Source organism: Muntiacus reevesi, chromosome 3, assembly GCF_963930625.1.
Source record: "Muntiacus reevesi chromosome 3, mMunRee1.1, whole genome shotgun sequence".
Taxonomy (NCBI): Eukaryota; Metazoa; Chordata; class Mammalia; order Artiodactyla; family Cervidae; genus Muntiacus; species Muntiacus reevesi.
Window position 1 is genome coordinate 236217261 of NC_089251.1, and position 25047 is coordinate 236242307.

A 25047-nucleotide genomic window follows, 5' to 3' on the forward strand; every position below is an offset into this window, starting at 1 on the left:
AAAAAAATGAAGGCATATTTATTACTGACCAGGAGAAATTCCACAGTATATAGAATGGGAATCATATTATATACATTTGTAGCTTATTTTCAATTTTTAAAAACAAGTCCAAGAAAGTTAAAATATTCTTTTAATTAGATGCTCAAAGAAATGCAGTAAGAAAAACTGATGCAAAGACTCCTTCAAGTTAGGATTTGCAATACAAATATTTTCATATCTTAACAGGGCAAGCTGATGTGTTCACATCTCCCTTCCAAGCTGCTTCTCTCACTAGGAAACATCAGTATTTTTAAAGCACATTTACAATGCTTTCTCATCACCCTTGCTGTGTTTTCGTAGCACCTATAGCCATAACTGGCACCTGGGGGCCTTGCATTGTTGGCAGTTTCCCTCTCATTTCTTTGGAGTCTATTCAACTGCTGTGGTTTTACTCAGAAGTCAGTGCTTTGCATATATGATTTCCTGAGACTGTTTGAATGGTCTTTCTCAGAAAACTGTGCCAGTCTGGCTGAGAACAGCTCTTCTCTGAGGAGCTGACAGTAGCCTGGTTGGGTCAGCAGGCTTGGACTGGGGTTCGCAGCCTTGCCCTGCCAGCTTCTCTCCCTAACCCCTCTTTTCTTGCCCCTGCCTCAGTGACATCACTGCCCACACCCTGCCATTCCTTCAAAGAAGAGAACAAGATATGGACTAGTCCAGTTAGAAAATCATGCTGCTCAGGGAACCTCTGCAAAGCTCCCATAAAAACAATTCTTAGTTGCTGTTTCACCAGCTGATGTGGAAATTATTTTAAATAATAATAATAAAAAAAAAACAGACTGAAATTTCCATAAGGTAAGTCTCTTGCAAAGACAGAAGTCCCTATTTCAGGTTATAGATATGAAATTTGGGAACAAGGTAAACTTATTTTTCTCGATTTGAGTGTATTTTTTTAAGGCATCATCCTGACAGTGCAGTTTTGAGATAATGAGAGCAAAAGTAGCTTTTCACAAGCTTTAAATGGCATGCCGTTCCGAGGTGCTAAAGTAGAGAGAAGCATTGTTTTAGGAAGTGGCTCATGTGGGTGTATATGTGTTGGTGTGCTGTGCTGCTGGCGATCCCGTGGTCTTCATCTGTATACCACTGGAGAGACAAAAGAGAGAGGTCAGGATTAGGAAGTCAGTTGCCTTTTTTTTTTTTTTTTTTTTTTAAATCCAAATGAGTTCTCATGAGCATGCATGGAATAACACACAATGTTTTAACTCCTCAATCAGTCTGTAAACTGAAACATGATCAAACAGGTTTTCTTACCACCCCCGCACCCTCCCTACCCCGCCCAGACCTTTTCCAAGACATGTAGCTCTGTCTTGCAGGAATCTCTGATTGTCCTCGGTAAGTGCTGAGACAAGTCACCATGAGTTTGACTTCACTGCACACTGCTTTAAGGATATGTGTATTACAATGAAAATATCTAAGTCCATTTTCAAATTTGACTCAAAGGACACTTAGAAACTTATCATGCATAGGATGGAATGTTTATCCCATAAAGCCCACTTCAATTAAGTGTTATCAACTGTCAAGTTTCCCCTCCACTGCAGTAAAAAAAACTATTAAATGTTTTTAAAAAGCAATTTTTCCTAATGTATATCACTAAGGAACTAGAAAAATCTACTTCAGTATTCCATATATATGTTTAGCATAAGTAAGGTCAAAAGTCAAATGTATTATTTTCAAACACGTAAGATTTTTCACTGGAATTTCTTATCTGTATGTCTGACATTTATGTAGGAAGAGTTGATGACCTGAGGCAAAAATTTATCAACTCATACCACCATGTTAAACAAGTGGGGAGTCACTGCCAGGAAAACATATATCATGGAGACATAAATTAACTTTCAAAAATTGCTTAAAGTATCATGTATTTTCTTTGAACAGTGGAAATATACACCACAACCTCATAAGGATCTAAACCCCAAAATATATGCCATGTTTTTTGGTATCAAATGACTGTCCCGCTTTTAAATACAGTAGATACTGCTTGAACTGAGCACAGAGCAAAGTGTGTATGTCAAAAGAGAGTGAGGGGAAGCAGGCTATTAAAGCTAATACAGACAAGAAAGCTCTTAACACAAAAATATTTAGTGCAACACACACATATAATCTTTTTTTTTTCTCTTAATCTGAAAAGGTCTAGTGTATAGAATGAATTTTGCTTAATACCTAGAAGCATCCTCTGAACAGGCAACAGCAACTCTCTAGCCATTTCTGACTTTATAAACCCAGCCTAATTGTTTATTACCTGTAGTTGCTCAACAAAAGATAACATGGAAGTTGCAAAAACTGAAACTTGCTGATTATTATACCTCACCTTTGTTAGAAGGGCTAGTAACACATACTAGAGATGGCTTTTCATATTTGAGCTGAGCGATTAGCATGCTGCTTGCACCTTAGAATTACTTCGCCACACTTTTCACTGGGTAAGTGATTACTTTTGAGTCAAATTAGGGAGAGACGGGACAATCATAGGGCTAGAAGAGCAATCACGAGACTAGGGATCTGACACTCACAAGATAGTAATATTGTGCTTTTCAACCCCTAACTGATATTGAACATGACTGTGTTTCTGGCTCAAGTATATCACTTCTTCAACTTCTTACTGGAAAAATAAGACTCTTTTTTGCTTTTGTCCCTTTCTCCTGGGAGCTTGATGAGAGAAGTAATCGTGAGAGGGGAACCAGACCCCACCAGGAAGTTCCTTCCCCTTGCAGGAAGCTTTGCTATATACCATTGACTGGAAATCCACTCCAGCATCCACCAGGGCTTTGGAGATCTGAGCTGACTGCTGAAAGTGAACGTTATCTGCAGGGAGAGAAAGGAAACAGAAAGTAACTAATAGCTGCTCCACTTTTCTGGTAGGAAAAGGCACAAGAAGAAAGGGGACTGTCTGAAGTTCTAGGACTCAGCATCCCATTTATCCCAAGACAAGTGAGTTGTGGAAAGCAACACTGTTTTATTGAAGTAAATGTAACAGTCTTGCCCCTCATGCTTTTGTTTTGTCAGTAGTGAAATTGCAAACCTGTCTGTGATACTAAAAAGTCTAATTAACTGAAACTCACCATCTGCTGTTCCATGAATAAGGAGGTACTCAACTTGTTTAAAATTTTCAGCTCTGCTCATGACTGTTGAATTCTGGAATTGGGAAAAAGAATGTCATTATTCAAAAAAAGATCTGCCATAAACTGATTTTTCACTTCAGTTTACAAAATAAAATGTTTTCAGCTGGGGCCCCCTTTGATACAAAATATAGCAAACCGATATTCAAGCAAATGCTGTCTCCATGCAAGGCAGAATGCACAGCATGCCCTGTGATTGGGAGAAGGACTGGAAAGCGAGACTGCCACATCTTCCCTGCACATGCAGAAGAGGGCACCTGCCACCCAGGCCACATGCAAAACCCCTCGGGTCCCAGATCCCAGATTGGCTGGGTCCTCTGCATTAGCACAGGGCAGAGTCTCATATTAGCAATGTATGTTCCATGGGCTTATGCTGTAGTTCAGCCAAAAAGTGTATTGCCATGGCAACCATGTGTCACATGGTGCCATACATGCTACATTTCAAAGAGCCTGTACATAGCATTTGCAACTAAACATACTCTGCAATATGTCATATGAACTTTGGTCCACATTGCTAGGCTCTGAATGAGAAGCAGGCATTACCTTTTTTGAAACAGATGTTTGAAACCTAGGCAAATGTAACATATGGGAGGGTAGAGGGGTGACAAAGATCAAATATGGCCTTAGAAAATCAGTGGCTGGTTGTCTGCCTCATTCTGTCTTGAGGAAAATGTCACTATTGGACCAAGCCAGGTAATTAGGAGAAAAAATTGGGAGGTCAGCTTTTTGAAGGCTGCTTCATAACCTTAGGAAGGACTTCTAAAATGAGGCTGGGGTCTCAAATGAAAACGCTTTGAAAGTATGGAACTAATCATCTGGTCTTAATTTGGAGATGTTTGCAGAGCTGGGATGAAGGTAAAAATGTCACAGACATTGTAGTGACTTTGGGAAGGCATGAGTTGGAGCCTACTTTTATTGTCTCGTTATGAGTTGGGCAGAGGAAGGGCCATTAGCCTCCCGACAGATTTCAAATCAGTCAACTTGTCCTGCAGCATCTTGGTGAATCAAGTCAACTTTATGAGAGGCAAGGTTTATATTTTACAGATATCTTTGTAGCTAACATCAGGATGGGAACCCTGAAGGTCTGGCAGGAAGAGGATGGGGCTGTGGTCCAAGTGGCTGTGTTCTAGCTCCAGCTTCAATATCAGTGAACTATGCACCAGGAGACTTGCTGCGGAGCACTGTTGTGTTTGAAATGGGAGGAAGCTTAACTCCTCTTACTGTTACTGAAATTGCAATCAAGAGACGTGGCTTTTATTAAGGTTAAATTACTGATACTGATGTCAGGATGCTGTAACAGTGTTTCTGGAAAAAAGACATTCTGTCTGCAGCTTTTAGGACAAAGTCACCCAACATGTTTGCATTGACAAAATGATCTTGTCCCGGAAAACAGTGCAAAGGCCCTCTTCCTCTGTGCAGGCTGGGTCCCACTTGTCCTGACCATATGCCATTTCTGACCCAAACTGAGAATTTACCCACAAACTTTCAGAATAAACATCTAGGACTCATTAAAAGTCACACTCTTATTTTACTTTACTCTTAGGGAAATGTGTTATCTGGTGAGATGTCCCAGATGAATTCATCCATTCATTCATCTGTTCATCCATCCCAATGTTATTCCATCCATTCTTCTATCTATTCATTTATTCATTGTCAGTCAATATTTGTTTGTTATAAACCCAACTAAACAATAAACTCCATGAGAAAAGGAATTTGTCTATATTTTTCATTATTCTGAGCATTTAATACAGTGCTAAATATCAATTAAAGGGATAAATGAAAGAAAGGTAACCACTTATATTGTACTGTTCACTATACTCCATCCTAATTTTGCAGAGGCAAGGGGGAACAGCTAGGGGAAGTGAAATAAAATATTCTCATTCTGAAATTTACCGAAATATGCTTTGCCCACTTTAAATCCATACACAATGCCATTAGTAACAACAGCTGACATTTACTGTGTACTCTGTGCAAGTCACTCTGCTAAGCATCTCAAAGGATTTATCAAAGCACCGCTCTATTTAATCCTCAGGACGTTCCTACGAGATAGGTCTATTAATAGCAATCCCACTTCTACATGGAGACAGTCAGGTGCACCAGGTTACAGGAGGAAATCTGAGCTGGAAAAAGTCTTGATGGTAGAACCTCTTTTACCTCCTAAGTTGCACTGAGTCTCCAGTAAAGTTCCAAGCTTATGATGTGGTCTTCAGCAAAAATACAGGAGGAAAGAAATTGTTACTGAACTGTCCTGGGATTTGCAGTAAACAGACACACGGGGTATTCTTTGCGCCTGCGTGCTCATGGCCGTCTTAGAATTCATCGCAAGAGAGCATTCATTCATTGGAAGAGAGCAGGCTTGCACGGCCCTGCGAGATTTATGAGGCACTTTTGGACTGTGTGGCTGATGCAGCGCCTATCGCAGCAATAGAACCCTGAGCGATGTTCTGCCCCCGAGAGAGGAAGGGGTCAAAATCAATCTACCAAAAAGGCCAGTGTAGGATTCAAAACTGGGCACAGCAGAGTCTGGGGCGGACACCCCGACAGTGAACACTGACAGTCGGAGGGAGCCCCAGGCCCGGGCGCCCGAGTCCATCCTCCTGCGCCTGCGCAGTTGTTTCCTCCACCTTGTTTCTCCCCACGAGAAGCAAGTTCTTCACTTGCCAAAGATGGTCACCTTTAACACCTAGACCTGACCCAAATATACAGCTGTGTCACCTCCCCCCGCCCCCCACCTCTAAAAGCCTCCCAGGGCTTCCTTGCTTGGCAGAGTGCAGAGCAAAAGCTACTTCACAACCTCCCTGAGCCATAAAACTGAGAAATGTCATTGAAACATAGAGTAATAGTTAGGAGACATATAAATACGCAGGACAGTTAGCAAGGAATGTGATAACTACTGGAGTTTGGACCAAAACAGTTTCTGGCTGCCTTTTTTTTTCTTAAATGGAGTGAATACAGGCTGAAAGAAGACAATTTTTATAAACAAGTAAAACCCTGAGCCTAAGATAAATGTTGTGATGTACACACTGTAGCTGTGATGAACTAGACATGGTGAGAAATGCAACATACTGAGAAAAAGACGAAAACTGTGATAAAAGTGTCATGATGCAAATTGTTTTACATTAACAATATTACACTACAAAGAAAGAAAGACAAATACTTTAATGCAGCAAGCGAAAAATAAAACAAAGGCTTCCCCTGCAACCACAAGATAAGAGTGTCATTTCCAATGTGCACGTCCCCCTGTTCGCTGGGAGATGCATCAAGAGGGACCTCTCAGTGCGTGGGAGCCAGGCAGCCTCAGGCACACACCCATTTCAAGGCTCTCGGGCTGCTGAGAACATTTCCCCCCGGGGGGAAAGATGCAGCTGTGTCCCCCTGCCTCCGGAACCACCGATCCTTCCCTACCAGACTGAGCATCCTGGCTTCTCCAAAGAGAAAGACTCCTGACAGCCCGCTGTATGGCACAGTTTAATCAGTGAAGGGCAGCAGCCAAAGCCAGTGAAAGAAATGCAGGCGCTAATTTAAGGGAGAATTAATGACCAGAAATAATTTAATTGTGCTAATTCAGTCCACCAAAATAGGATAATCCCCACTTGCCTATCGATGGAAACAGAAATAAAAAAGGAAATGGATGACTAAGTTAGAAGCCGAATAGTCTGTCACCAGCTCCTAAAAAGGAAGCTTAGAGTGATAAATGGGCAGGGATGCAATGGTGGTGCAGTTGGCACTCTCCCGAGGCTAGAAACTTCCGGAGAGCCCCGCTGCCAGCAACAGCCTGGCAAAGCGAAGTGGGAAGGACTGGACCAGTGGCAATGCCGATCCTCAGCATCTCTGCGAGGAGCTTTTCCTTCAAGCCCCAAGAAGAACCATCTGTAGCTGCTCGTTGGATCATGCTGGTTCTTCAGTTACCTTCCAACAAATAAATCTTTGTATTTTTGAAATAAAAGAGAGAGCTGATAAGGGTGGGGAAGTGCTGTGAGAAACAGAAGGTCTAACAATTTTTAAGCTACCCCTGTGCCATCCAGGAACCAGAAGGACAATTTGCTTCCCAAGGACAATGGCGGCAGCTGCCATGGTTTTGAAAGCTTACTTCATGGCAGGCTCAGGTGTCTCCTTTAATCCTTTCAATAACCTCGTGAGGCAGGTCTGATTGTCCCCGTCACAGATGAGGAAACAGCGGTTCACAGGGATTCAGTAACCTCTCCAAGCGAATAGATGGTGGAAACAGAATTTGAGCACAGGTCAAACTCAAAAGTCCTCACCTCTTAACATCATATTCTAACATCCCTTTACTTCACAGCCAAATTACTCATCGTTACCTGGTAGAAAGAGCAGCCACTGGTCTAATGGACAACCCATTACTTGAGTGAGAGAGCACCCTCAGTGTACTGACTTGCCCTGCGCGTTCTCCCACTTGCCGTCAAAGCCTCATAAATAATATTAAATGAAGCTATTTAAGGAAGCACCATTCATGCCACAACAGAGGCCACAAAAAATGTTAAGAAAAAATTAATTCAACCCAGCATATCAGATGTTTTACTAGTTCACATCAATCAAACAACTGTACCAAGGGAACAGTCCCCATCCGCCGACAGGGGGCCCTACCTCAGGCCTCACCCAGCAACACTGGCTTCTTTAAAGATCACACAGCAGTCAACATTTTATCAGCATTCAACAAACAAGTTAAGGTTTGGCTTAAATCTGAAGGTCTCTCTCCCTTTGGCATATTCTGGGATAATAGAACAAATGTCAAATCAGTACAAGATGGCATATTTACAAAATTGCACCCTGTTTTGCATAACCTAACGATGCAGCAGTTCTTAAGGATTGAACATTTCAAATCTGCTAGCAGAAGACTGCCAAATCTATGACTGTTTCGTACACTTGCCAAAAGCCTATCAAATTCTGAGCAAAATGCAAAATAAATCTCCTCTACAAGTTAAATCAGTCCCTTCTGTGTGTTCCAGGCTGCCCTCTTCTCTTGGCAACGAGGCCCAGGACTTGGGCCTCATTTCTCTTGCCCTTGATCTGATGCTGCTTTCTGTGAATCCATTCCCTCCCCAGCCTCCCATCCTGCCTTATTAGCCACCATTTGGCCTGCTCTTCCCACAGCCCTGCTCCATGTTATCTCTCGGTTCATCCGATCTGCTTCACAAATCCACGCCTCTGCTCCTCTGCCTCACCCCTCGGGCAGCCGACGCTCTTCCTCTGTGTCTCCCGGAATCTTCCTTGACGGGCTCCAGATAAGTGCCCTCTCCCTTCCCTACCCCTCAGTAGCTACATCTTATATAACATTTCCGCACCTCAGTTTCTGGGTCAATAAAATGGAGATAATTAGAGCACTTATCTCAGAGAATTTGAGGGAGAACTGAACCTAATAATCCATGTAAAGAGCTTAGAAGAGTGAAGTGCTAGTGACTCAGTCGTGTCTGACTCTGTAACCCCTTCGGGCTGTAGCCCACCAGGCTCCTCGCCCATGGAATTCTCCAGGCAAGGAAACTGGAGTTGGTAGCCATTCCCTTCTATAGGGGATCTTCCAGACGGATTGAACCTGGGCCTCCTGCATTGTAGGCAGATTCTTTACCATTTGAACCACCAGGGAAGCCCATCTGGTCATAGAAGCACTTAATGAGTGAATAAAAAAAGGAATGAAATAAATGAAACTGAGTCCCCCTTGGTTGAGAGGAGTGGGGGGAAGGTGAAATCCCAGCTTCTCAGCCACTTCCCTTCCCCACTACATGCTCGGAAGGCATGCTGGGGCTCCACAGTCACGATCTGGAAATCACTAATCTTTTCCATACATAGTGGGCACTCCGTCATGCTCAAGTTCATGCTTTATTACTACTTTCTTTTATTTCTCTTCAAAAATTTTGTCTGCATACTTTGTCCCACCAACAAGGTCACCAGCTTCTGAACAACTAAAACACCAGGCACCTCAAATAGGTGAATGAAAGTCTACCACGTTAATGATTTTTTACAGATTTGCTTGGCCATGTAGAAACTGTGATTGGCCATGTAGAAACTATTCATCACTGTTAGGAACCCACTCCTCAAGGTGGGGCCATGGTCGCTATTTGCTTATTGCTATTGGGGTGGTGGCTTCCCAGGTGGCACAGTGGTAAAGAATCCACCTGCCAATGTAGGAGACACAAGAGACAAGGGTTTGATCCCTGGGTTGGGAAGATCCCCTGGAGTAGGAAATGGCAATCCACTCCAGTACTGGGAAATCCCATGGACAGAGGAGCCTGGTGGGTTACAGTCCATGAGTTGCAGAGTTGAGCACATAATGGGGGTGAGGGTTGTCTTATCGACTATCTGATTCTTTTGCTCAAATCTATTGCCATTTCTGTTGGCTATGGACTAAGTGAGGCTCTGAGATTTTCAGCAGAAAAAAAAAATGTTTCCACAGAGCTTCACTGCCTATTGGCTTCACTGTCATCCCTCTACTTTGCCTGCCTGCTTAGAGCTTCTGGGACCAGCTCCTTGGAGTTTAAGGGGCATGAATGTCTTCTTCCTCTTTAAGTTCCCAGTATTCTTTAAAAGTGCTTCTGTCTTGCCACTTGGCAGTAGGTGGGTGATTATCTATAAAAAGGGTCTTATGGATCACTGCTTATGTCACTGCATTGGGTCCCTGTCTTAGTCCCAGGGTCCCATAATCTATATGGTGGCTTTGTAAGAATAAAAAAAGGCACTCCTTCTGGTTGGATGCAGCCCTAGAGGTGCATGCCTTAGTGAATGGAGCTCAGACTGGCTTTTAGCAGTGCACAAGCTGAACAACTATACATGTCATCCCCACTTGTTTCATTTACACATACAAATGGTTCCTTCAATTTCCTTTCCTAAAAAGTAAGTATGACCTTTATTTCACAAAATGTCCTTCTCTTGGTTGTCCTCTACATTCTTCCAAGTCTGGGTCATTAATGACCTAATAATGAATCTTCTCATCTGAGTTTCATCAAAAGTTATATTCTCTTCCAAAGGCTATAATTCTGGTTACAGATAAATGATTCTATAGTTGAAAAGGTGTACAAAGATCAAGACCTTGCTTGTTACACACTTTGGTCATTCCTATCCTGGACGTACTGAAGAAAGTCAACAGGCTATCCTATACAGGACTCATTTTCAAAATATTTCTCCTGACCCACAGGAAGACAGAGAACAGGGAAAACCTGTAAGGAATTGTCTCCTTTGTTTTTTCCAAGAGGGTAGGAGGAGGGAAGGAGAGGAGGAGAGAGAAAGGGAGGAAATAAAAACAACCTGGGAAAGAAAAGTAAAAGAAGATGGGGGTCCAGAGGGGCAGCTGGGGCCTTAGAGGAAAATAGAATCTTTGAATGTATTCCTGCCAGAGACAAAAGCACAGACTCATTTAAAAAACAAAGGAGGGCAGCTTTATTCTAAAGCCTGCTGTGCACCAAATATAGGTACTCAGATTCAGCTCTCCACTTTCTGAGGAGGCAACTTACAGGGCAGAAACAATACAGAGAATACATCTACCTCACTTTCTCCTACCCACCTTAACTATCGCCCACCCAAATAATTCCTCTGAGTAACACATTGGGAACCTTTAGCTCCCTGGTACTGGCAGTTTTAATGTGTCCATTGCCAGCAGAGAATTCTGTGCCAAGAAAACCCGACTCCTGGCGTGGAAGGATTAAACAGTCCTCGGGAGCCATCTGTGCAGCAAAGTGAGACAGTGACTCTGTGCTCCCAGTGTGCGTGTGTTGCCATCGGCAGTAGGAAGTGACTTCTATTTACATGACTAGCTCACGCAGAGAACACCTAAGAGGAGCGAGGAAAATGGCCACGCCAGTGGGGGGGCAGAGTTAGAGAAGAGGGGGATGGGTATGGGAATGAGAGGCCTGTAGGAAAATCTGGAAAAAGATAGAGGCTGACATGGCAGATTAAAACTATTTATCCTCTAGGGCGAGGACTGACTGAAGAGGAAACACCCTGTTGGCTGATGTTTTTGGAGCGCAGTAGAGTAGGTGCCATGGACTTCCTTGGATATCAAGGTTTGGACTTCACCCTGTCCTTCGAGGTTCAAAGACTTTCAAGATGGGGTTTTTAAAATGAACTTTGACTCATCATCCACCAGCATCTAGAGTCAGAATGAGGGTCCTGGGCAGTATACCTCTGATGTTTTGGGATTTTTTTTTTTTTAGTACTTTGGGATTATTTAAGAAAGACTTTTAGCCTTGCCCCAAATATGGTGCACCACAGGAGGGATGCTTTCAAAGGTAAGCATCCCAGTTGGGTCACTGACAAGAAAATTAGAGCTGTAAAATGAGAGAGATGATGGAGATGTATAGTTTTTATAACAGTGTTTCCACTCAAGAAGTTTTAAAATTAAATCAAAAAAGATTTTAAGGTTTCTATTTTATACTGGGTGATCCAAAGACTACAATATTGAGGAAAGCTTTGAATGACTAATAATACCACAGAGGGGGGAAAAGAAGTACAAAATAACTTTGAATCCAAGAATAATAAATTGAGGATAGAGAGATATACAAGGAAAACATGTGAGTCAAAAGAGAGGATGCTAGTCCACCAGGAGAGCAGTACAAGTGTCCTAAAAGATGAAGTGAGTGACAGTCGCATAGTCGAGTCCAACTCCCTGTGATCCCATGAACTCGGCCAGGCTCCTCTGTCCATGAAATTCTTCAGGCAAGAATACTGGACTGGGTTGCCATTTCCTTCGCCACCTAATAGATGGAGGTGGAAGGGGAAAAAATGACATTCCAGGGCCGCTGTAAGAAAGGTATTGAACACCTGGTTAAAGAATAACAGCCGGACTTAGTTGAGTCCATGGGAAAAGTCCATGAAAGTGCTGTGAGTGGAGGTTAAGCTCTTACCTCTCTGTGCGATACAGCCTGGAGTATAGGGACACCAGCTAAGGAATGAGCAGGGGGGCTATGGTTGTGAAAGGTGGTAGTCACGTGGCATCAGCAATGTGATCATGAAGCAGGGAAAGGATGTCTAAAGCAGGTGATTGGATGTGGAGGAGAAAGAATGGGAAAAACTTCGTCCAAAGTATCACGTGGGACAATCAGAGGACATAAGGACAACCTGATTATGGGACTGCTTTGTAGTAGAAGATGATTCATACATCCCATTTCATAAGTTGTTACTTCTCTCTTTTTTTTTTAAAATTATTGCAGTATAGTTACTTTATTATGCTATTTTCTGCTGTATAGCAAAGTGAATCAGCTATGCATTTACATATATCCTCTTTTTCTGGATTTCCTTCCCATTTAGGTTACAACAGAGCATTAAGTAGAGTTCCCTGTGCTACATAGTAGGTTCTCATTAGCTATCTATTTTATACAGTTGTTACTTTTCTATTATGACTGGTAAACAGAGATGAAAACACAAACTCAGACACAAATGTACTCATACCCCTCTCCACCACACCCCACACGAGCCTTGCTAAATAAAGCTGAAAGGAAGATGTAAAACTAAACTATACATGCCTAGCAAAACTGGAAATTGTATTTGCATTTTATTGTGCTTTGATTAAATGGGCTCAGAACCCCTAATAATGATGACATCTTACAAAAATGTACAAATAAGACTTAGACCAATGTATGAATACAAAGCCCAAGCACCGAGAGCTGTTTCACAGATGAGAAGAAATGGTGCTCTTAAATTATATGGGTTATTGTTTTTCTTTCTCTTTAATTCACTATCCTGGGAAGAGTTTTGAATATCCTCTGAAGAATGTAAACATCGGATGGCTGACCCAGCCATCTGTACGTTTAGGGGTTTCCAACTTACATGACAAAATCTGGAAGTTTTGGGGAATGGTGCAATGCCCTGAAGGGTCCCTAGTACTTAGGCTGATATTCCAGCTGAAGCAAATGTGCTACCAAAGAGAGTGCCCTGGCCCTGAGTGGCACCCACGCTAGCATGCAGGCTGCCAGTGATGGCTGCACCCAGGCCCCATCTCAGATGCGATAGCCCGTTTGTGTAGTAACCTGCCCACTGACTCTTCCAAGCAGGCAACCAGCCTGAAGGATGCTATTCAGTAATTTGGATTCAAGAGCTTTTCAGAGTATTACCCTCCTGCACCTATAGGACACCTGCTTTACTCAAATCTTGTGGGGAAAAAAAAAATGTACACATTTGGCTAAGAATAAGAAAATTATAGGCTTGTACATACATCTTAATTATGATAATACCATAAGAAATTTTAATATGTGGTTAAAGACTTAGAGTGTCTTCTGGGCTCTAAAGGAATATGTTGAATTTGACATGTTTTCTAAACGGAATTTTTTTTATAATTAAAGTAATTATCTGGTGTTGCTTTGTATTTCCAAATGAATGCATATTGTGACCTATATAGCATACGATAAAGGCTGTAATTATGCAGAATATAGTAGGGGAAGCTACTGGAGTAACTCTAAACCACCTGTGTTATTTTTTAACAAGAATTTTGTTGGAAATAAAAATATATATTTTCTAGAATAGATGCACTTAAAAATGTTCTTATACCACTTATAAATGGGTTATAAAATGGATCTAGCTCACTATCACTTACCCTGTAAGAGTCAAGGTTGTCTTCTGGAGTTGGAAGACCCATGTAACGCTCTGTGTACACAGAGTCTGTGATGGAGAAAAGAAAAAAGCTTAATTCATACAATACAAGCTTTTCCCCTTTTACTGGGTTACTTTATGTCTTAACTTGCGCAAAGGTCTACAGTGTTATACCATCAGAAGTATCTCCTTCAGATAGTTTCTGCTTGGCTTGTTGATGCATCCAGACTCCTCTCTTTCCATACTCATCCCTGTAACCAATTCCCATTAGCCCTTCCCTGCAGGACAGAGGGAGATCAAAACAGGTGATCTAAAACCCAAACAATAACTCACCTGCAGAAAAGTCAAATGTGAAATGCTCAGTGACAAGGATACTACATTAAAGATCTGACTCCCTTAAAGATCTTGATTAGCAAGTCATTTAATGTCTAAATTGTCTTGAATTTCTTGGTCCTGACACATGTATATGCCCTACTTTAGGATATTCTCTTTCCTGCTGGAAACTCCTCATAATTTTCAATTACTAGTTGCTCACTTAAAACATATTTTTTTAGGTGGGGGAGGGACAGACTGAAAGCAAAAAATTCAGTTATCATTATTTGAAGTACAACCCCATACTGGCTCAACTACTCCATCATAAGGCAAGTTAAATATGTTTTCTCTCATTTTGTAGAGAGAGACATATATATATATATATAGCTCTATGTATACATATATGTATATTTTTTAAAATGTCAGTGAGAAAATGTATTGTTGCTGAATTCCAATATAACTTTAAAAATGTGAAATAACTTTTTGAAAAATGGCCAGGTTACAGTAAGTAAATAAGTATATTTCCATTGTGCTATATAGATTAATGACATGAATATCACTGTAATTGTAGCAGTATTTCAATACCAATTTAATTAATTATTTAGAAGAATAGATCATCGAAACAATAAGCTTAGGCAACATTCTAACCCCTTTTGAATGACTGGCATTGATAACTAGTATTAACTGTTCCATATATATTGCTCAGGCCCTTTCAATGGAAATAAAAATATTTTCCTCCAAAATGAGTTTTTATTATTTTATCATTTTGATTAAAGTGAATACAGACTATATGTAATTGTACATATCTAGAGGACGCTAATATAGGAAATACAATATTTTAAAGCACACTTTAAAATATAAGACTTTCCCAAAATGTTCATCTTTTAACTTTAAATAGAAATAACTTGGGATGTACACTTAATGGGGTGGGGGAGTAGGAATAGCTTTTAAGGGCAAAATAATTTTTCCTCCAAACAGGCATAATTCTTCTTGTCCTAGAACATAATGGCCCTTTCTTATTATGGTAACCAGGTTTTCTTATGTAAGAAGATCTAAAATTTTTAAAATACTATTTAAAAAATGCTTAATGTCAGGGGTTAATGTGGGGCTTCCCTGATAGCTCATTTGGTAAAGAATCTGCCTGCAATGCAGGAGACCTGGGTCCGATCCCTGGGTTGGGAAGATCCCCTGGAGAAGGGAAAGGCTACCCACTCCAGTATTCTGGCCTGGAGAATTCCATAGACTGTATAGTCCATGGGGTCGCAGAGTTGGACATGACTAGGCATCTTTCACTTTCACTAACGTCAGTGTAAACTTTAGAAGTATGTCTTGCAATACCATTTATGCACTCCTTCCACTTGATTTTTGAGTAATATTGTTCAAATTTTCACACATGCAAGAATTCTAGAAAGTTCTTGTTAGATTGGTTCATATACATTTAATGAACTCTTCTTACCATTATATATTTCCAAATTCATGAAGATTGTTTCTATTATCTTACTGACCACCAGAGGTCTCCAGAAATAAGCCATCATACAGAACAATTAGTATCAAGCAGGAAAGTATTATATGAAAATAAATCTATTGTGTGAGGATCAGTCCTAACCATGTTCTCCAATTTTTTTCAATAGAAAGACATTGATGTATCTTTTACACATTGGCTTCTCTTGACTTTAGAGTTTTCCACAGTTTTAGTATTACCATATACTACCATACATTAGGGTATAAAATGTTTAATAAGTATATTCATTATCAATGATTCTATCATTATACTGCAGAAAGGACTTGAGATGGGGTCAGAAGAGATATAGGAAGATAATTCATCTTGTCACCACCTCTGGCTCTTCCCCACTACCTAGAGTTCCACTGCTTACCCCTTCCCCTTGGGAATCATAGCCTTACATGTATATGATAGAACAATACTTTCTCAGTGGGGTAAAGAATATTCTAGAGTGACTTTCACCTACTTAGTGGAAACAAAGCCTTCAGGAATTCTCCTGCCAAAGTCTCTTCTTTCCACCCAAAGTCCTACTTTATATTTAACCTTAGCCTGAAGGGAAAGAAATACTTCTCTTATTCTTGTAATATGTGAAGCCCCAAAGTCAAAGTAGAATAAAGGTAAGGAAGGGGATCTGAAGAACTGTAGCACTGGGAATGCTATAAAATGTGGAAAACATAATTTCTTGATAAGACATTTAGGAAACAGAATTGGTTGCTAACTAAATATGTAGGTAGCATTTAATACCACCCAGCCTTTCCCAACAGCAGAAGAAGTGAGACTGTCTTATTACAGGTATCCATAAAGTACATCTAAGATGAATCAGCTTCTTCACTGTAGAAACAGGGAAACTAAGAAACGAATGGCTTTGGCATTGAGATGAGAAGGTTCGCACTCAGCATCTCTGTACCTGAGGGCCATCACCTACCATAGTACTCCCACCTGGATACAGGCGCCACGGCTATTCCACACTTGAACACACCGCTTCCTGCTCCCAGCACCATTGAGGTTACGTACCCTCCGTAGGACTAAGAAATGGAAACAGTTATTTTTATGGAGGTAAAGGAATTAAGGACATATGGCAGGCAAGTCGCAGTTTCCACATTTCTCACATCTTTATATACTGTGCCTCTTTCGAGATAGAAAGCATGATAGAGGAGGCTTAAATTGGCCTTAATTGGGCCGTATCTAAAGACTACCCGTTCAGAGCCCTGGTCCCTTTTCTTGGTAGGTGTAACAGGGAAAGTATTGACATTTTGCCGAGTAGTACTAATTAAACACAAAACGACCAAAACAAAAAAAGTTAAAGAAAAAAATAAAACAAAAGGGCAATAATCTCTAAGTTTTTACTTTTTTGGACTCCTGAGAAAAAGTGTCTCTCCTTCCCTCTCCCCCTCTATCTTTCCTTTTCTTTATCCCTCTTTCTTGCCTCTTCTTCCTCGCTCACCTCCTTTCCCCCATTGTAATAAACAAAAGTGTAAGCCTGGGGGGGACTCATTGCCCAGAAATCTAAGACATTTGGACCTTCTTAGATGGACATGATGGTTGCGATTTACACCTCCAAATATGTACAAACAAAAGTAAATTATCCTGTTTTGGATTATATTCACTAAGGAATACATCAGCCAAAGTACTCACCCAGCCCCAAATTGCAATCCGTTTGTCGTCCACAAATCCCATTTTTGAAAACTGTCTAAAATGCATGGAAGAAGTCCACGAATTAGTATCACACTGTGTATAGAAAACTAAGGTAACTGCACAAATGTGTAACCCTGCTATTTGTTCTCTATTTCATTCTTTTAGAAATTAAGATTAATTGCTGCCAGCAATCAAATAAACACCTGAGATCAAGGTCTATCATTTTTAACTTAAGAGCCAGATGAACAAGGTTTACTTGTTTTGGAGTCCATAAAAATTATGCCTGTGTGTGTGTGTTGTGTGTGTGTCTGTATGATTCACAGAAAACAAATCCTGGCTGTTTTTTTCACAGCTGTATATAAAAATTTGCAGCCCAGATGCACTTTTTTTACATAATTGAATTTAAATCTCTCCAGATGTTTTTCAGTTTGAGAGAAGCTGCCCCTGCAATAGAGAAACATGGGAGCTTGGAGAACATCTGTGCAGGGCTTAGAAATATCCCTGGGCCCCCTACCTGAGAACTTAAACACCATTCTCAAACACATCCTTTCTTATGATGGGTGTTGATTAGTTAACTCAACACTATGAAATATGAAGCAATTCTTCCTTGAAGGATTAAGATGTTGTTTTGTCACTAAATTGTATGGTTGGAATCCAGGTAAAGAAAGGAGAAAAATATTCTTTGTGTCTATTTCTTAGTCTTAGACTTACATCAAAAGGCAACTGGTTTACTTAAAAAAAACAATCTAGCAAATGGGGCTCTTAACTTGGTAGTACTGAGGGAGGTGGGGGACCCTCACACTGACCTATATGTGACCTTAAGAACCTTTGTTTTCAGTTGACGGTATATATCTTAGACTGCCCTGAGTTAAGCAATATTAGAAAAAATTCAATATAAGTAGTTTTCAGTTCATCTTCTTATGTAAACTTTTAAAACTTAGAACACATACATACAGAAACGTGTACCAAATCACAAGTGTACAAGCTCATAAGCCTTTACAGAGTGAGCATACCTTGGAGCAAAAAATGGGGCAATACTATCACCCAAAAGCCTCTGGGTCATTTTTCTCTTTGAAAAAAAAAAAATCTTTTATTGAATCCCAGAAAAATTCCACCTGAATTTGTACGAATATAAATTCGATTGTGGATATAGGATATATACTTTTGTTCCTGGCTTGTTTCACTCAACAGTCTGTGAGATTCATCTGTGTTGTTGTACATAGTTCCTTTGAGTTGCTGAAAAGCAACTACTCATTACTTTTTTTTTTCCGTTTATTTTTATTTACTCATTACTTTTTAAACAGAGTTGTATATTGTGGATAACACAATTCTATCATTTTAGACTTGAGAGGCCCTGGAAGCCATGCCCTTTCTCACAGAATCTGGATAAATAAAGATGAATTTGTAAAATATCAAAGCCTCACTCTTGAAAACAACTTATGCTCTTATCTAAATCTTTTCTTTATTTATTTTTTACTTTCAAGGAAAATAGCTAATCATTAACTTTAACAAATTTAGGATTACTTAATAAATTATCTTTTCTCCTTGTTGGTTGTTCCTTTTTTAAAAGGCATTTTATTCCATCCATTTAATCATTCACAATTTTTTTCCATTTCCTAGTTTCTGATTTCATGTTATTTAAATTGTTAGTTTATTATGCTTTTCAGACATCTCTGCAGGTGGTTATGGAACCTCAAAGACTACATTCCCCATTTACCAGTTGAATGCAACTGAAAGTAAGTTGAAGGGAAACCCAGATTCAAGACCTGACCAGTCTTGGCAAATTATCTAACCTAAGAGCCTCCATTTCTTTACCTGAAATGTAAGGTCTGAACACTCATCTCTGAGGGTTGCTGTGTAGCTTCAGGGATAAGGCAGTTTGTAAAACACTGCATGTTACATGTGCATGCCAGGGTAACCACCAATAAGGTTAAAATCTTTCTTAAGTCAGACCACATCTATTTATAGCCTCACAATTGATGTGCTTCATCCTTAAAGGATCCCTTATAACTGAGTGACAATGGTTGTATTCTACAACTTTCCCAAATTGGGGGAGGAGATCTCACTCAGCAGAATGTAGGAACCACTCCTAAGACTTCGTGGTTGTCATCCTACTCTGACATAAACACACCAATCTCCTCTGTTTATCCTCAACTACAGGAGTGGCTTGTTTGTTTAGTTAGACGTTCACTCAGAGGCGCATTTATCCCTGTTTTGTCCACATGTTTGATGAATTCTGAGTCCCTACTGCTAGAAGATGGTGGCACACATATCAATTCCCTTTTAAGTCTAAACATAATATTTTCACTAAAAATCTAGCCCAAGGATGAAAGATTCTTCCCAGGACACTTGAAACTCTTTATACTTCACAACTTTAAAATATAAATGGGGGGCGGGGAATTAAACAGCCTTTGAATTCACCTCCTAGTCACTCACCTGGTTGCTTCAATTTGATCTTCAACTTCAAATGTTCCCAATCTTCTGTTGATTGCATGCATGATCTTATCTCCTTGGTAACCACTTCCTCTGCCATCAAAGCTAGCTACTACAATGTTTTCTGTGCTTGCAAGGTAAGTAGCCCAGTTGAGTCTGAAGATAGCATCTGCTTTTTGACTACAGGGGCCTGCATATCTGTGAAAAATGCCAAATTGTTAGCCTTTGTGGTTTTCCTGAATCAAATGAAGAAGGCTTGAGTTTCTATTCCCCATGGACAAGAGGTGTACATCTTTCCTGTTCATGAGCCTGAAATCATGCCAGCTACCAGGGTGTTCTCAATGGGTCCTGTCAAACTTGAGAGTCATGGCAACATGACTATAATGGCTGTGTGTTTCCTCCGAAGATGCCCATCAATTTTATCTTTGAAGATTGCCATCAAACACAGACTTCACAGGCCAATGTTTACTAAGTTGCATATATCTTAGAAATCAAAGTAAATACTCTAATAATTAGAATAGGGGAGTTGTATAATGAAAAAATAATGAAGATGACAATAAATGCAGCTTCAAGTATATCTTTCTGATTGAGCTTACAAACACTCTTAGACTACAAGTTTCCTTGATTAGAACTTCCTTAAGGACTTAGACTGCTGTAGGACATGCACTGCATTTGCTTCAAGAGCCAGCACAGTGCTGTTCACTAAGGCCCACAAGGCACTGTGGAATGGGCCAAAGTATGAATGAACACCTCAAAGAAGGGACTTCACTGGCGATCCAGTGGTTAAGACTGTATTCCCAATGCAGGAGGCATGGGTTCGATCCCTGGTCAGACAACTAAGATCCCGCATGCCATATGGTGCAGCCAAAAAAAAAAAAACACACTTCAAAGGAGAAAGAAATAGACTATTGGAAAGTGGGTTATTGTTGGCATTCTACTTATTAGCAAATTTAATTCTCTCATAGCTGCATTCTTCACAGGCTGTAACTTATCCATACATAGCTGTGTATACAGTCTTCATCAAGCCCTCTCATTTCCATTTGTTAATCAAGACATTTCCTCCAGGTCATCAGATCTTGTAAACAGGTCTTCTTTGCATGATCTACAAGACTCCTGGACCCAGATCTTCTCCGGTAACTCTTCCCTTTCCAGCCCATCTCTGCTACTCATCTGTTCACTCTCCCTGCCAACAGGATTGGACAAGACCTGCTTGGACATCTTTGTTAACATCTTCCTCTCTTTCCTTGGGGATGGCAGTCAAAAGAACTTGTTTTAAGCCAAATATTGATTGTATGACTTTAATTTTGACTCAGATAGGAAAGAATGTGCCTGCAATGCAGGAAACCTGGGTTCCATCCCTGGGTTGGGAAGATCCCCTGGAGAAGGGAATGTCTACCCACTCCTATGTTCTTGCCTGGAGAGTTCCATGGACAGAGGAGCCTGATGGGCTACAGTCCATGGGGTTGCAAAGAGTTGGACACTTTGATTGACTAACACTTTCACATTTTTTTTCATTGTACAACTTTAATTTTACACTAGATATTGTATCATTCTAAGTTTTAGAAAAAGAAGGCACTCGTGAATTTCTTAAGCAAGTAAACATTTTTTTTTAACTTGTGAAATACCCTGGTCTTTTGAATGATATTAAATTTGGTAGAGTTAATAGCTTCCCTTAGTATTAACTATGTGTCAGGTTAAGTAAGCTTGAAGATTAAGCAACATTATTTTTAAAAATAGAAAATAAAGATTCAGACATCTAAGAAAATGAAGAGGAAAATCACTCTGGGCCTGAATTTATCATGTTTTTTTTAAACTTTCCTAATGAAAGGGAGATCTAATTATTACTTACTAAGGATTTCAAGAAGATAAAAATATCACTTTTTTCTTTTTAAACAAACCCTTATGTGAAAACATTACTTTTTTTTAATTGTAAAGGATCTTGTTCGGTACTGGGGCTAAGGCCCCAAGCAAGTGAATGTTACTGTAGTCAAAATTTGACTAAATTAGGTGTAATGAGAATCCAACAGTGTATCTGAAAGTTTAAAATACCTCTTTCTCTTTTTCTGAACGTTTATGTTTGGTTTACATGGAACTGTAAATGCAGGGGAATGTGCTGTATAAAGGGTGTGTCTCATGTTAGTATCTGTATTCCTTCTGGTTTTTTTTTTTTTTGCTAGTAACAACTGGAAAGTATCCCCAAGTTTTCAGTTTTCTTTTCTGTATAATGGACCCAATAGAACTGACTACATAGGCTTGCAATGCGGACAAAATAAGGCAAATTACCTGGCATGCAGCAGGCACATAGCACTTGTCTGGCTTGTTTTGTTTTGAATAAAGGAAATGAGGCAAGCTGGGATAGGAAGAGTGGCATTGTGGCATTATGTGTGAGGTCAGGGCAATTTTGGAGATTGAAGTAATGTTTTCCTACTAATTACCAAAAATGCAAAGATACAATATTTAGACCTCATGGGAGCTCACATTTACTGCTCAAAGACTTGTGATTTCAGAACTTTCTCAAGGACGTGGAGAAGTTTAAATTATATAATGAATACTTTCTCATATCATATCTTCTCTTCACCAAAAAAGGAAATGGAAAATACCAGGCAATGATATTTCAGGAACTACATAAAGAGAAACCTGACACTGGAATGAATTAAAGACCACCAATGAGAGATATTTGGGTAAATTTAGGGATAAGGAAACTGTGAAGACTAGTAATACCGATCTATTGCTTATTAAAATGTCTAAGAGGTAAGGATGAAAATGGGAACTTGAGAATTTCTTTCAAATTCCCCTGGAGTTCAAGGGGGAAAAAAAATTAAAACAAAACCCATATGCCATTATGAGGGAAAAAGAGTGTCTAGTTTCTCTATTAGAAAGATGGTAGAAAATACAGGCTTGGATCTGTGATTGCAAAATGGAAGAATTATTAAAATTGCTCTACAATAATTCAGGAAGCAAGAAAGGATGCATTTGTCTCTATTTTTCAGTGAGTTACACTGGGTAAACATGTACAATGGTTTACTTCTACATTATTCCTTTAGCTTGAATACTTACACTTCTATTAGCAGAGGATATTTCTTGGATTTATCAAAATGAGGGGGCAAGATCATCTGATACCAAAATTCTAAACAAACAGAAAGATTAATTAGTGAATTAAGAACACATTAGCACACGGTTTTCGTTTCTTATCTCTGCCAGTGACAAATAACATGTAGAGTTTAGCAATTTGTTAAATTATTATAGAAAAAGAAAATGAACCGTTTTGATTTAGCATGCTTTTCAGCTATAAAAAATATTCTCTTTCAGGTTAAAATATTAGTTTAAGGTTAAAACAAAGTTGTTTCTAATGGATCTATTAAATACATTGGTGTTTTGTAAAATAAAAGTGCATCTTAGAATTGCTAATGTTTTGTTTTTATGATTCTGTTCTTTGGCATCTGATCTACTTATCTAGTTTGTTTATGGCTTATGTTCTAAGTTTTCCTCCAAAATGTTTTCCTCTTCTTGAATTTCTTTGAAGATGTTTAGGATTTTTAGTTGGCCTTAACACTATTTTAAAATTCTGATTTAATAACATTTTTGTAATTCTTATTGCCATCCCAGGCTGTAAGATGAGTTCCCATTTTCAGCTCTGTGTTTCAGAGACTGAAACTAGGTTTACGTGGGGCAAACTGTTCTGCACGATCTTGTGCAGGTCTGTTTAAATCTCTCTGCTTGATTTAACATCAGTTTAGTAAAATTTGTCCCTAAAAAATAAATTGGTTACCTTTGCTACCAAATTCAGGCTAATTAGTTAGACTAATCTTTAAAAACGAGATACAGAGAGAGAGAAGAGAGCTGTTTCATATTTTAATAAGAATATTTCCAGCTTCAGTAGATTTAACCTACAAGGAAAAAAATCCTTATCTCTAGAGATGTTTCTTCCTTATGTTCACCTTTCTTTTGTATTTTGGTTGTTATAATTATTTTAGTTGAGGAAAAAAAGAAAAGTTTAAGAGTACAATCTTTAGATAGGTAGATTTTTCTTTAATTTGTATTTTGCTGGTTATTTTATGCTTTCTGATCAAATGTACTTATGATAACTAAAATTTTAGTCTCTTTATTTTTATTTGAGTAGAATGTCAAACTATCAGTTGATCATGATACTTTTTAAAAATATGTCAAACCCAGTATTTGATCTCTCCTTTGTTTGAATCAACACTAGTTAACTGGAAATGTTTTACTTCCTGTAATTTTTAAGATGCACAGTCTTTTCTCTGGGGGTCACATCCGAATATTTAATATGTTATATTGTAATATTCAATGCCTTCTGTTCCAGGAAGTCCAGTTAGCTCTTCAAAACCCTAAGCCCTTGCCAGTCAAACCAGTTTCAAGGGCCAGCAGCACTAGCATCACGTGGGAGCTTATTACAAGCTTCAATCCTGGGCCCACGCTCACAGGCTGGCTCAAAATGTGCACGTTAATGAGGTCCCAGGTGATCCAAAAGCACCTGCAGTTTCAGGAGCATTGCTCTAAGCTCTTCTTCAGAAGCACCCTCCACTCCCATGCTTTTCCTGCCACTTAAAACTGGACGAGCTGAATGTCTTCTATTATTATCCTTTATTAAAAAACAATCTAAAATAAATCACTCTTGATGGATGCCCCTCCTTCCCTATGAATTATTAGCCCTTAATGGGAAAAAAAAGCAAATAAAAACAACTACAAAAAAATAATAGGATTTCCTACTCAAAGAAATCCCTTGTTCTTATTGGTCCCTGAACATAATGCATGATCAGGCCATTAGGCCAGGGCCCATCATGGAGAGGAGATTAGGAAATATTCAAGATTTCTATCCTTGGACTGAAGTTTCAACATTTTACAGCCAAACTTAATTTTTTTACACAAGTCATTTTCAATCTATTTGGGTTAAAGGTAAAATATATTAGTATTTCATTGTTAAAAACACAATTAATACTTAATAGTAGAATAAAATTACTTAATGGGATGATACTGAACTAGCTAGCAACAGTGCAATTTATCCAAGTATGTTCCATTTAAAATAATACATTTTATGTAGACTATTATATTTTTAGATTAAAAAAATGTAAAACTAGTCATTCTTGTGATAGAACATTTTATGGAAAAATAACATTATAATAGATTTATGTATAAAATACATACTGTCAGATCAATTTACATTTAGTTATAATTTTATTGGTGTTTCTGTGAAAAGTTACATTCCAAGAGAAATTTCACTTACTTGTTCCATGCAAATGAATGAAGTCCAGTTTCTTTGAGGGCATCTGGACATCCTGCAGCACTTGATCCAAATCTGAATTGTTTTCCAGGACTCTCAGTTCTCAACAAATATTTGAAGCATTTGTTACAACGTGAAGAATTTGGATTGTGCAAAGCAATAAGGAACAAGGGGGTGATTCACTGATGAGACTATACACATTTCATATCTTAAACCTTGTGTTCAAGTCATTGTCAAGACACTCT

At 39.3% G+C, this 25047-nt stretch overlaps 1 protein-coding gene across 1 annotated transcript in view; it reads right to left on the bottom strand.

Moving 5' to 3' along the window:
- DPP4 (dipeptidyl peptidase 4) overlaps positions 1-25047 on the bottom strand; it is an 82067-nt gene continuing 57020 nt past the window's right edge. The window contains exons 18-26 of the mRNA XM_065931645.1: positions 24806-24904; positions 22621-22690; positions 19567-19761; positions 17131-17185; positions 16421-16520; positions 13687-13751; positions 3093-3165; positions 2762-2835; positions 1-1119 (exon numbers count right to left, since the gene is read on the bottom strand). Coding sequence (XP_065787717.1) covers positions 1018-1119; positions 2762-2835; positions 3093-3165; positions 13687-13751; positions 16421-16520; positions 17131-17185; positions 19567-19761; positions 22621-22690; positions 24806-24904 — 833 coding nt within the window. The 3' untranslated portion in view covers positions 1-1017. The remainder of the gene's footprint in view (positions 1120-2761; positions 2836-3092; positions 3166-13686; positions 13752-16420; positions 16521-17130; positions 17186-19566; positions 19762-22620; positions 22691-24805; positions 24905-25047) is intronic.